This window comes from Canis aureus, chromosome 16 (genome assembly GCF_053574225.1).
Source record: "Canis aureus isolate CA01 chromosome 16, VMU_Caureus_v.1.0, whole genome shotgun sequence".
Lineage (NCBI taxonomy): Eukaryota > Metazoa > Chordata > Mammalia > Carnivora > Canidae > Canis > Canis aureus.
In genome coordinates, this window is record NC_135626.1 from 20,893,958 (window position 1) to 20,907,169 (window position 13,212).

The 13,212-nt window shown below is 35.7% G+C and overlaps 1 protein-coding gene across 3 annotated transcripts in view; it reads right to left on the reverse strand.

Moving 5' to 3' along the window:
• MYO1D (myosin ID) overlaps positions 1–13,212 on the reverse strand; it is a 326,058-nt gene that overhangs the window by 227,396 nt on the left and 85,450 nt on the right. For all 3 annotated transcript variants that reach the window (XM_077852148.1, XM_077852149.1, XM_077852150.1), the window contains exons 2-6: positions 9,650–9,858; positions 7,388–7,481; positions 5,092–5,257; positions 3,785–3,838; positions 2,262–2,357 (exon numbers count right to left, since the gene is read on the reverse strand). In XM_077852148.1, the coding sequence (XP_077708274.1) occupies positions 2,262–2,357; positions 3,785–3,838; positions 5,092–5,257; positions 7,388–7,481; positions 9,650–9,858 (619 nt within the window). The remainder of the gene's footprint in view (positions 1–2,261; positions 2,358–3,784; positions 3,839–5,091; positions 5,258–7,387; positions 7,482–9,649; positions 9,859–13,212) is intronic.

Below are 13,212 nucleotides of genomic sequence, written 5' to 3' on the forward strand. Positions count from 1 at the left end.
ACAGTCTTGGGACATAAAGCTTCATGGGTATAGACTTATCATGGTGATCTTATTCCTCTCACCAAGTGACTGATCAGCCATGGGCACGGGATGCTATTCTGGTCAAGAAGACATGAGGTTTCCCTAGCTGAAAAGGGACATAAGCCAAGAACATTCCCTTTGCCTATGACTCCTGGAACTGCTACTGCCACTTTGGGACCATGAGGAAAATCAGCCCAAGCACACAAGTGAAATCCAGTGAGGATGGGAGCATCTTAAGTTGGAGAAACAGACAACATTTGGGTCTCTACCAACATTGTGACAGCATTAAATTTAAATTTACCAACTTTGGAGCTGTCCCAGAGTTTAGTTCTATCTTCCCTTCAACCCAAAGTATACTAATTGTACCTTGTTCCTATATTTTTACGGTAGTTAAGTAAAATTGTGATACAGAGTTAATACTTTATGGTTATTAAAATCTATCCTATTAACATATTTGTTAATGGGAAGATATTAATAATTATATTCTCATTTACTTAAAGCAAATTTATTTAATCAGAGTTTATTGCACGATTCCACTTATAAACATAAATATATATAGGGGCACCTGGCTGGCTCAACTGGAGAAGCACAGGGCTCTTGATCTCAGGTTCGTGAGTTTGAGCCCCACACTGGGTATAGAGATTACTTAAAAATAAAATCTTAAGAAAAAACGATATATATATACATATTCATATATACATATATGTATGCCATTATCAATAATTATCTCTGGATGGTAAGCTTTAGTATATTTTTGTTTCCTTCTGGTACATCTTTATTTTAGGTTTTGACTATGATCACAGATTATGTCTTCATTTTTGTTAGGAAAAAAAAGGAGGCAAGGAGAAAGAAATAGGAACTGGATGAAAGAGAACTCAAGCTACATTTAGCTTTGAGCAAAGGCTAAATATTAATTTAATACTTGCTTTCTGTGGGGGCATATGATTGGACCAAAAGTAATTTGGGCAGTAAGACAATTTGATTAAAGAGGAACATTTCTCGTCCTAGCTTTTCAACTGCTGGTTTTACAATCCCTTCTACACATCTCTGGGTGCCACTGGCCTACTCCCAGAAAGCTTGAATGTTGCTCTCTATTGTCTTGTTTTCAAATTAATTTTCACCCAAACATCCTGCTCTGAGATGATTGTAAAAGCAAAACAAAACAAAATGAAACAAAGAAACCATGCAATTTGAATGTCAAACAATGGAAAATTAATTGGAAAGCCTAAATATCACTTATTTCCATGCACAACAATAAAAATACAGTTAATTAGTAATGCAGGTATAATTCACTTCAGACAAATAATAGAAATAAAAAAAAGAAAATTCCTCACACATCTGAGATCTTTTCCTTTCTTTCCTTTTGCAAATTCCTTTTTTTCCCCGACTACAAAAGCAATGCATTTTTTTTTATTACAGAAGAAATTTAAAAATATGTAAAAGTACAAGAACACAAGTACCTGTAATCTCATCCATCCAGAATCAGTAATTAAAATCTTGGTCTATTTCCCTCCATATCTTATTTTATGTATTTATATACCTTTCCCCTGATAAAGTAGGATAATATTGTAATTACCATTTTATAGCCTACCATGAACAGACTACTATATTATTAGGATTAGCTGTAAAGTGACTAGCAGAAAACTAATTAGAAATAAAAGAGCAGGAAAGCATCTACATATATGAGTGCAAAACGCCCACATGCATGTGAAGGGAAAAAAATGGAAAATGTTCTGAATAGAAATTGAATAGAAATTCTCCAGGGGTCACAAAACTATTTCTAGGATATGTCAAAATCAATACTTGAAAAAACAGTGAATGGAGATCTTTGATACTCATTTCCAATCAGGGTGCTTTTAAAGATCCTTCTGTTTTCCCAACTTGCCTATGGCCAAATCATATGGTATCTTCTTTTGAGGTGGATTTCCTAGTCACATCAATATTTTTATAGTGTTAAAAGGAACAGAATTAAAAATTTGAAGAAAACACAAGGTCACAAGAGAGAAACTTCTTTCCCGTCAGATTGTGATGAATACAGAAATGGTTATTAAATAAAGTTGTTGACCAATAATGTAGTGGAGTCTCTGTAGTGGAGAATTTAGAATTCTAAATTCTAAATTGAGAATTTAAAAGCTGGAATAGAGGAAAAGTCACTCATTTGCTTAAAGGCAGCAGGCTGGACCTTAATGTCCCCTCTGATTTTTCTGTCTGATTCTATATCTTGGAGAGGAAGCCCTTACCTTTAACTGAGCGCCTACGTGGATATAGTTGTAGGATGACAAGGATTTCTGGAGATGTAGAGAGCGTAGCATCTGCTCTGAACCTCCTTGAAGTAGCTGAAAAAATACTTAATTAGAAATAAATTGGCAAAATACACACTTAGCCAAATACGTCAAATATTCTTACAATGGTAATCTTGCTTTTACTATGGTCATTTGTTAAACAGAAGCCTCTGCATTGTGGGTGGTCACTTGCTTAGTGACCTCATTATCCAGACAAGATAGAGTTTTGTGTCAGAGTTCAGAAAAAGGCAGTATTGCCAAGGAAGTAAGAGGTAATAGCAGATGGTCATATGCTGAATCACACTGGAAACAAATTGCCTTTCCCTGTCAATCTCTGTATCTCAGGAAAGGAGCACCACTGGATAACCATGACTGCAGGGCTGAACAAAGACAAATTTTAACACTTTCATCCAAGTGGGAAAAGCACTGGGGAGAACTTATGGGTTCTGGAAATGAAAAGAACTCTTCTATATTTGGTAGAAAAATAGCTTAATGAAAACATGGTGAATTGTCAACAAATACAATGTGAGTAGCCCTTGTATATAGAACATACCTTTGGAAGGTACTACATTTAAATTCTCTACATTAAACCGTATGCTTTGTTTTACTTAAAAGATGTAATTATCAGATTTTCAAAAGTTATCTTTTAAACTAAATATACCAGAATATGTATATTTACAAATGAGCACTGTTTATTAAACCACTACCCAGGAAAAAAATGAATTCAGCTGAACTGTGTTCAGCTTATGCTATCACTGCTCTATCACCTGCAGAGACGGTTTCCACATGGAAATCAATCTTACTGATTTACAGTTATACTTTTTAAAAATTCCAAACAGACTGTTTGATTTGATCACCCACTTTATTTCTTAGCACTAGTTTATGCTACTTTGGGCTTTAAAAATTATAATTATGTATCATACTTGTTCTCTGATCATAAAGACTTGTTAACAGAAGGGCTACTTGAAGATTTTGCCTTCACCCTAAAAGCATTTTCAAAATAGGCATCAAGTTTCTTTCTCAGCAATCATAGCTTTGATGGGATAAAGAAGACAATTCTCCCTTGAATTCATAATTGCTTTAAGCCTCCACATGCAAAATAAACTGAAGCTGTATTCCTATCTCCAGTCTCTCAAATTGAACAGCTTCAATTCAAAATAAAACACAATTAATTTAACATATTCAGATTTACCATTTCAAAAGTTTCATAGATATTAAACTGTTCTCTACATTGCAAAGAAACGTAGGTAATGCTCAACTAAGGTAGTCAGTCATCTGGTGGATTAACCACCTGCTAGCTCTTTATAATAATCATGCTTATCAAGTCTCTGAAGTAGCACATGGGCTACATTTTTACCCATGTGTAAAGTGTCCTGGGCCAATGGAGGTAAGGGAGGCACAGGACAGGGGAGAGTCCTAACATAAAATATTAATTCCTGCTGGGCAAATGATTGATTACCTGCACAGCAACAGATACTAACCTGATAAAAAGAATGAAAGCTTCTTTCTCCTGGTTGTTGCACAATCACTCGAGACTAAAAAACAAAAAACAAAAAACACATTAAATCATTAATCTGAGAATGCAGCCTGAAAACAAAGTGGAAGCCAAGTTATCAGGAAATTGTGTATCAACAGTGCATTTAAATGTCCTAAAGACTGCATGGATTATCCACCTAAAACTAGGATTTTTCTGTGGGGTTTCTGCACAATTTTAAATTTCTTTTTACTGCTTAAAATGGAATTCCCTAAACTTTCCGAAATGAAGCTATTTTTTTTTTAAACCTGGAGACTAAAGATGGAATTTTTAGGGGGAAGAGGATTGGAAGTGGGAGAACAGGAAGGAATGTTTAGGGAGGAATATTCTCAACATTCCCTTCCCCAGGGCCTGCTGGCATTTCAAAGAGCCATGCCTTATATCCTGTACTAAAATCAGTTAAGCAAGATCAGTCTATGGAGGTGCCTGCCTTAGATGGCTCCCAAAAGCCTGCTGTGAGAGGCTTCACAATGTATGTTCATTCAAAGGGATCCTTTTGACTGACTCTGCACATAAAGTGAAGCCATAAAACATTTTGGAAAAAGACTGATAATACCTGGCATTTCCAGTCCTTTTGTAACTGACACTGGTAAAAATACTTATTTCCTTAACAGACTGACTTCAATTTAACAAACAAAAATACATTATGCTATGTTTCACTGCCATAAAGGATGGCATGAACAGAAACTAGAAGAAAATGAGATTCAAGTTAGTTAAATATACATGGAAATATTAAATCAGTATGTTGTATGCCTTAAATGTACACAATGTTAAATGTCCATTATATCTCAATTAAAAGGAGCTGTACAGGCAAGATTCTGTGAAAAGAGTGTCATTTCAGGGAATGGATGGATGTGCTAGCTCTACTGTGATGCATTAAGGACAACAGCAAAACATGGGAAATGGTAGTGTGTCAAAAGAGGAGAACGGATTAGTCCTAGATTGATTTTTGGTTAAACCTTACTCAGAGGTTGGCACATGTTCACATACCATTCCCACCCCTGCCACGTACATACACACCTAAATCCTTATCTACAAAGCCCAAACTTTTTCCAACCTGATACTGTAAGAGCTTGTGTAAGAACACAAAAGTAGAATATCTTGTCTTAGAAAGCTAATTGAGGAGCAGGAAGGGAGGGAAAACAAAAATAAAAACTACTTTGAAGTAATTTAAAAAATTCTATAAACATGACTAGGTTTAAAAAAAAAATCAGCACTTGAAAACACTACCCTCAGAAATTAAGCACGTTTTACCTTCTCCAATAAGTAGTTATTGATATGTCCACCAATAGGATCCCCCTTGAAATCAAAGTTGATATCCATGTATTTTCCAAATCTGCTCGAGTTGTCATTACGGTTAGTTTTGGCATTTCCAAAAGCTTCCAAGACACAGTTGGACTTGAGCAACATATTCTTCACTCTTTAACACAGAGAAGTGAAAGTCACTATAAAAAGCTCTAGAGGCTGGGACTTTTAGGAAAACTAGATTTTGTTAAAGCAAATCCAAATATTTACACAAAGATGCTGACTGCAGCATTGGTTGCAATATTAAAACGAACAAAAAAACCCTAAACGTCCACTAATAAGGTTGGATAAAAACTTCCTGGTATAGGATGTATTGACAGAGAAAGAGGTCCAGAATATATTAGTGAATAAGAAATTAAGCTGCAAAATAATATGTGTTGCATGATCTTTGTATGTCTGTGCATGTGTACATGTGAGTGTATGTGTGCAGGCACATATGTTAGTAAATGCTTAAAAATGTGGAAGAGCTAGTACATTTCACTATAGGGATTTAGGTTGACAGGATAGAAGTCTGTAGAATGGGATGCTGGGTAACCTGACCTTGGACAAAATGCTGTAATCTTTAGTTTTTAAGTGAACATGTTTTATTTACATAAAGAAAAATCTTAAAAAGATATGTTCTGAAGAGAAAGAAAAGCTGAGAATAATACAATTTTTAAAAGTACTTGTTTACAAAGCCTAAAATACTGAAATTTATTGAACTCAGTTATACATCACAAAGACGGTCTTTATTGGCTTAGAAATTGCTCATTTTGTTTGAAGCTGTAGGAAGTCTCCTCTCTACCAGTTATTTAATTCATTCCTTATCTAATGAATGCTACTAACTTTCTATAGAGCAGTCTCTCCCAATGGATACTTTTTAACTTCATGCTGTCTTTAAGTCTTTGTTTTTATTTCCCTGACAAAACTTATCTTGTATGGGCATATCTGCAGAAGTAACTTTGGCCACTGAAATAAGCTAGTGTAGCAGATCCACTACTACTATAAGTGACCCCACCACCTTATCTCCTCCCACATGAAAGTATACTTTTAAAATGTGGGGAGAGGGGATTACATGATTATGGTAAACAAAGGCAACTATCTTTAAGACTATATATAGTAAGATATGCTTGTGAAACACTAGTCAATGTACACAGCACTTACTCTACTATACCCAACTGGGTTTAGAAATAAAATGTAGTTAGTTCTCAGCTGGTTATTCTCCTGCGCTTCTATGGAAACTAGTAACTTACTCATATTCTTTTCCTTGTCATGTGAGATTGCAAAGTCAGAATCAGAAGTGGGGATGTGTCACAGTCAAGAAAAATGTCTCTTTGACCACCAGCCCAATTATGCAGAAATAAGGAAAGCTGAGTTAGGGTAAGCCTAGCCTACACAGTCTTCTTTCATACAAATCCAGCATACTTTTTCTATTCATAAACTGAAGGCTGTGTGTGTGGAGGGTGATTCTTCAGGAAACAAATATTGAGCTTTACACTAGCAACTCTGGAAACCTTTTTTCCCTCAAAAAGTACACACCATGTAAGAACGTTAAGTCATGTTACTTTATCACTTTCTTTAAAAAAAAAACAAAAAAAACAAAAACAAAAACAAAAAAAAAAAACCCCAGAACAATTCATCCATTCATTCCTTACAAATTAAGAAAATACTATGTGCCACTCTGTGCTAAAAGCTGGATCCTGCAGACAGTGCCCAGTAGCCCTCTTCCTTATCTTACACTGAGCAGCAACATGGCATGGTGTGAAACTTAAAAAGGAAAATGAATCATTCTTAGAGCTTTTAACATCCGGGGTTCTGGTTATAACAGTGCAATGCAGGTAAGGCATGGGGGCTCTGCCCAGAGCCCCCTTTCCCTCCAGGACTCCTCAGAAGACAGCGCAAAAAAGACAAAGGTGTGACAGACAAAGAGCAAGGATGCTGTGAGAACTTGAACAATGACATCTACTCGAGTCAACTGTAATATCTTAGCTAAGCATGTGCAACACTGAAAGCAGCAGTTACAAGGTGGAACAGGAAAACTTTCATGTTTCAGCATGACTTTGTTTCCTACTTAGGTAAAGCTTACAATAGTATAACTTACCTACAAAAAAACAAACAGGGAAATAGATGTGGTGATACAGATAAAAGTACACAGGCAATATTTAATCATCAACAAATGCTTAATACATATCCGAGTTAAGGCCCAGTCAAGTATAGAAAACAAAGCTCTGATCAGAAAGTCTCCCCATGGTTATACTGCCCTTACCTTTCCACCTCTGCTCTCTGACTGGGGTTGGTGATGGCTGCAATGTACTGCATGATGTACTTACTGGCTTCAGTTTTACCAGCTCCACTCTCCCCTATGGGAAAAATTGTTCAAGGCTTAACACTGTAACTTAAACTAATAGTAAGCTAATTTTTAATAGAATAATTACAAATTCTGATGTTATTTACTTAAAATTCTTTATATTTCATTGTTTTTTTGAGTTATTTCCTCCTGTTTTGGTACAGTATAGATTCTAACAGATCTGAAAATGTTGAGGAAAAAATAAAACTATTATAGAAGTAAAATAAACAGATTACAAGTTAAGATTTAGTAAAAAAAAAAAAATCAAGGGATAAAATGGGGTAAATGAATTCCTTAGACCAAAGTCTTTGTACTTGGCAGTGACTTTTAAGCATGGCAGAAAAGAAACCAGCTAGTGACTCAAACAGTGGCCACTACTAAATTCATATACCTTTATGTTCTATAGCAGAATTTCTTTTAATCTTAAGGAGGATGAAATAATTCCTTCAGAAAATTAAAGTCAGAATAATTTTAGTGAAAACAAAACAAAACAGCAAGCTCCAGACATGCTGTCACAGAAAAAGCATGACAACTGGTATAAGATGGAGAGAAGAGGTCAGTTTAGAATGAGCTACTCAAATTTTTAAATGTGTATGCTTTCTGACCCTAAACTCCACTTGTAGAAATTTATGCTATAGAAATACTAAAAATACTAATGTGATCAAATAATAATCATAATTTTCACAGAACTTAAGGAGTATTTCTACAAACTATACTGTGTGTCACAGTGGAACTCTGAAAATAATATGCCTGGCAGTAGAAGACCAAGCTGATAAATGATTCAAATATTTAATGGAATACCACACATTTGTCAGAGAATCCTCCATTTCTATAGGTATGCTAATGAAGAGATGTCCACTTGATATTGTTAAATGGGAAAACAAGTTACATAATAGCAGTTATAATATAATTCTGTAATATAGTTACATGTTTATAATATAATTTAATATGCATGTATATGTATTATACCCAGAAAAAATTTATAAAAAGGATAAACACTAAATTCACAGCTGTTATTGCTGGAGTTTTGGGGGTAACAAGGTATTCAAAGGAAGGGATTTTTTTGCTCTTACTTTATATCCTTAAAGGATTGTTTACCCCCTCCCTTTTATAATTAGGTAATATCGCTTTCATAATTTAATATAATGTAGTCCTAGGATATAATTCTCCAATACGAAGTTATTTAACTCCTCAGATTGTTAATATTATCATCTATAAAGGAGAAATACAACTGTCTTACCACTCAGAATTGTTTTGATAACCAAAGTGGAATAGAGATCATAAAAGCAGTTTTACAAATATAAAGCCCCTAATGTAGACGGTGAGATTTTTTTTTTTTTTTTTTTTTTTTTTTTGACGGTGAGATATTATTAGCACCACATAAACTCCCACAGTTTGGGAGAGGCCATCCTGGGTCAGCAGGCAGATATTTTCCCCATCCTCAATTCACTACATGAGATTCCTGGAAGAGCTCCGCTTTCCTTAGAGAGGTCAATTCCAGCTCTTGGGCACATAGGGTCTATATCACCTGTCTCCCCCTGCTCTTTAGGCTTTGAAGCTCGAGCCTCCAGCTCTGACAACCCATTTCGTCCCTGTGCCTATATGTCCCATGACACTAACTCCCATTCACCTATCTGACTTTGAGTTCATTTTTCATTCTTCATATCTCAGGATTTCATTTTCTTGGTTTCATTCTGCAATTATTTAAAATAATCTGTTAAATTTTATCCAGTACTTTTATGTATTGAGATGGGAAGAATCTTTCATGACCAGAAGTCCATTCACAAGTAACATGGATTTGTCAATGAACTGAGATGACACATTGATCAGAAATGATTTGGTTGGGGGCAGCCCCGGGTGGCTCAGCGGTTTAGCACTGCCTTCAGCCCAGGGCCTGACCCCGGACCCAGGATTGAGTTCTGTGTCGGGCTCCCTGCATGGAGACGGCTTCTCCTTCTGCCTGTGTTTCTGCTTCTCTCTCTCTGTTTCTCATGAATAAATAAATAAAAAATATATATATATAAAAGAAATTATTTGGTCTTTATTGCAATTTTTTTCTTCTATGAAATTGCTTATGTTTCTCACTTCAAAAAATATATATTCAACAGTTTGGATCTTGAGTACCTAATAACTAGTTAAATGCATTTGACCTGGAAAGTACAGGGGATCCATTCTGAATACCTGATATCACAATACAAGTATCTTTTGAGCGCCTCTTCATAGCTTTGTAAGCAGCATCAGCAATTGCAAAAAGGTGAGGAGGTCTCTCATACAGCTCGCGTCCTTTATATTGCTCAATTGTGTCTCTCCCATAGATGTTCAATGCCTTATAAGGATTCACAGAAACAACGACTTCTCCAATGAATGTGTAGATGCGCCCTTTTTCAAATCTGTATAAAAGTGAAAGAAACAGAAGAGTAGCTGTGGTTATATAGAAATACTGTCTTTCCAAAGAGTCTCATTTCCAAGAAGATCCAAGTGTCTCAGGAACAGTTTCTGAACTGACATTTCATTAATTCTGAATTTAATTATAGAGACAATGCTTAAGGCTGTACCCCTTCAGATGCTGCTGGTAGAAATGACCAGGGAGTTAAAAGCCAGGAAAGAAGAACTTATTTTGAGGGAGGCTGCATATTCCCTATCTCCAAATACAAAAGGATAAGAAGGGGCTCTACACTAAGAGCCCTGGTAAGGAAAGAAATCAAAGTTAAAACAAAGTTAAAGATCTACTTAGCCAGATCTATAATTTTAAGGAAAACTGTCTAAATACATTTCTTTTTTTCTTCTTCTTGAAACCACACTAAAATGTCAGTAAAGGAGTAACAACACTAAAATTTGTTATAGAGAGAATGGTAGAGGAGATATTTCTGTTACACATCAAATTCATTATTTTAAAATTTCATGGTGTAGATGATCATTCTTTATTCAATCATCCCCCTTCCTTCCTGCTATTATGAATAATACTGTAGAAAATACTGCTGGCACATAGTCTTACAGATCAGTGCTTTTATTTCTGTGTGATAGCTGGTTTAGAGGTATGTGTATTTTTAAAAGTACTTAAAATATGATTGCACCTTTTTACTATAAAACACTAGAATGCTGCCCCATACATGATCTGTATGTATAACTGTGCATAGATATATCTGATAAATGATTAGACAAGCACGGAAAAATATGGAAGGCTTCTTGTTATGTTTTATGTACCCTTTTATGCATGCAGCAGGGTGATGAGGAGGAAGACCATGTGGGTGGATGGAAGGAAGCCACAGGAACAAAGAAAAAAAGAATTAAAAAAAAAAACCAAGCATATATGATATGACTGCAACTGTACAAAATTATGTGTCTATATTTACAAAGAAAAAATTTAAATGTAAAACTTAGAAAACCCATATAGACTATTTATACATTAAGTCACACATATAAGCATCCCTGGATCAGGCTAACACCCAAATGGATGTTTCTACATGAGTGTTGCCAACACATTCCACCTGCCTAGAGGCACAAGTAGACAGAGAGTTCACATCCAAGAATGAAGGGAGTGCTGAGACAAGCAAAATGCTCATCCACAGACAGGGACCGTGCCTCTAAGCACCCTTACATAAAACCAGTGGAGCAGCGAAAGAACTCATTCTTTGGGAGTACAAGGCAAGAACGTAAAACCTTCACAACAGAATGAAGGCTGTTGGCTGTAATAGGGCTGGAAATAAATGGATGCCCATAATGTCAACAATAAATTAAAGCCAAAATTTTTATTAAGTAGTGTTCATTTAAATAAAAACTATTAACAATCACTTTAAGGTTTTCTGTGCATTTTCTACAGTGGTTTTCTAATGAATCATTCCTAATTGTTGGACACAAAGTTAATATGGTGGTTAAAATCATGGACTCTAGAGACCTCCACATCTGGGTCAAAATGCTCATATTGCAAATATGATATCTGTGAGACCTTGTGAAAGCTACTTCACCTCCATGTGTTTTAGATTCTTCATCTGTAAAATGGAGATAATTATACCTCCTCTCTCCCTTTGGCATTAAGTACTTAAAAGGGGGCGGATTAATTTTATGCTCTGTGTAAAAAATATTTTTAATGAATGCTTTTATTTTATAACAACATTGCTACTTAAATCACAGCAATCCCTACACAAGAGGAATAAATCCAATGATCATAATCTGATTCCCTGCCTCAGCCGTTAATCAATGAACGACAAATCACAAGCAAAATGTCCACATAACTCATGTCCAGACACCCACAAAAATAATAAAAAGTGAAGGTTCACTACCCAAGCCTTTCTGGCATAAACTGCATATTTGCAGGACATGCTCAATAGCTGTCTTCAAGGATAAGAATTAAAGGGACGTGATTCTTTAGTTTTAGAAACACAGTCCAAACAGGAAAAACAAAGAAAGAAAGAAAGAAAGAAAGAAGGACATTAGGAAAAAGAAATCACCTCATGAGACAGGAACTCTATGAACTAAGACATAGCAAAATAGCCTCTGAGGTTAGAATGCTGCTCTAAGACTCCAGGTCTGCCTACTTATGAAATCCCATTTTATTTTGTATAGAATATTTTGCTTATCAAAACTTCTAGGCATCATGTTTATAAAACACAATTAAAATATGTGATAAAACCAACGAATGCATAACTATTAATGTGAAGATAATGGTAGAGGGTCAACAAAATATAGTATCAGATGCAATGCTTCAGTAATTTACAAAATGTTAGAAACTTACTTGAAACTAAATTTGGTGATCACTGACCAAACTTTCAATTTGGTTAAGGCTTAAAATCACCACTAGATGGTGCTAGTATACACTTTAACAACAACCCAAGATTCCAGTTTGCTTTGGACAGGCTCAGGGTAAGTTAACACTAAGGTAATATAGTCACCTGCTTGGTATGCCTCCACAGGGAACTACTGTAATCATCCTCAACGACAAATAGGGTGATGCCACCTCTTACAAGAGGTCTTACAAGAGACCAAGGAAGGCATTTCTGTGCCTTCTGTATGTAAAGCTTTTATGACAAACTTTTATAATGCATTCTTCAAATACTTATTCAATATCTACTATGTGCCAGACACTGGGCCTGACTCTGGGAATTAAAAACTAAATAAAGAGCAGGGAAACAGTGCAAATAAATAGTAACCATATGATAGGTAAGATTAATAGAGGCATGTACTGTGCTGACAAAGATGAACACAACACATCTCTTTCAATGAGGAATCTAAACAGTAATATATGCAAAGTCTAGAGCAAAGCACATGAGGCCTTTTGTGCTCTGGCCTCCACATCTCCCTTCACTTGACTCTCCTAACTACACATGGACCCATCAACCCCTCCCTATCCTCTCTCTCAGTCTCAGTCACTCCTGCTGTTACATTAACGAGCTACTTAGAATACCCAAGGTTTGGTACAGTTCATGGTTTGCCCATAGAGTTTGTTCTGCCTAGAATACTCTCTCCCCACCCAGTCTCTCTTTCCCCATCTGCTCAGCAGATTCTCATGCTTTTCAAAAGCCTAATAATAAGCATCAGCTCTTCCAGGAAGCCATTCTTGATATGCCATCTCCAACACTGATATTTTGTCTCTGTTCAGATTTTTTTTCTTTAGAACTTCCAAAATACTTAAAGTAGCTTAAAAGGGATTGATTTTTAAAAGTCAATTTCTTGGGGTGGCTGGGTGGCTCAGTCAGTTGAGCATCCAACTCTTGGTTTCACCTCAGGTCATGACCTCAGGGTTGTGA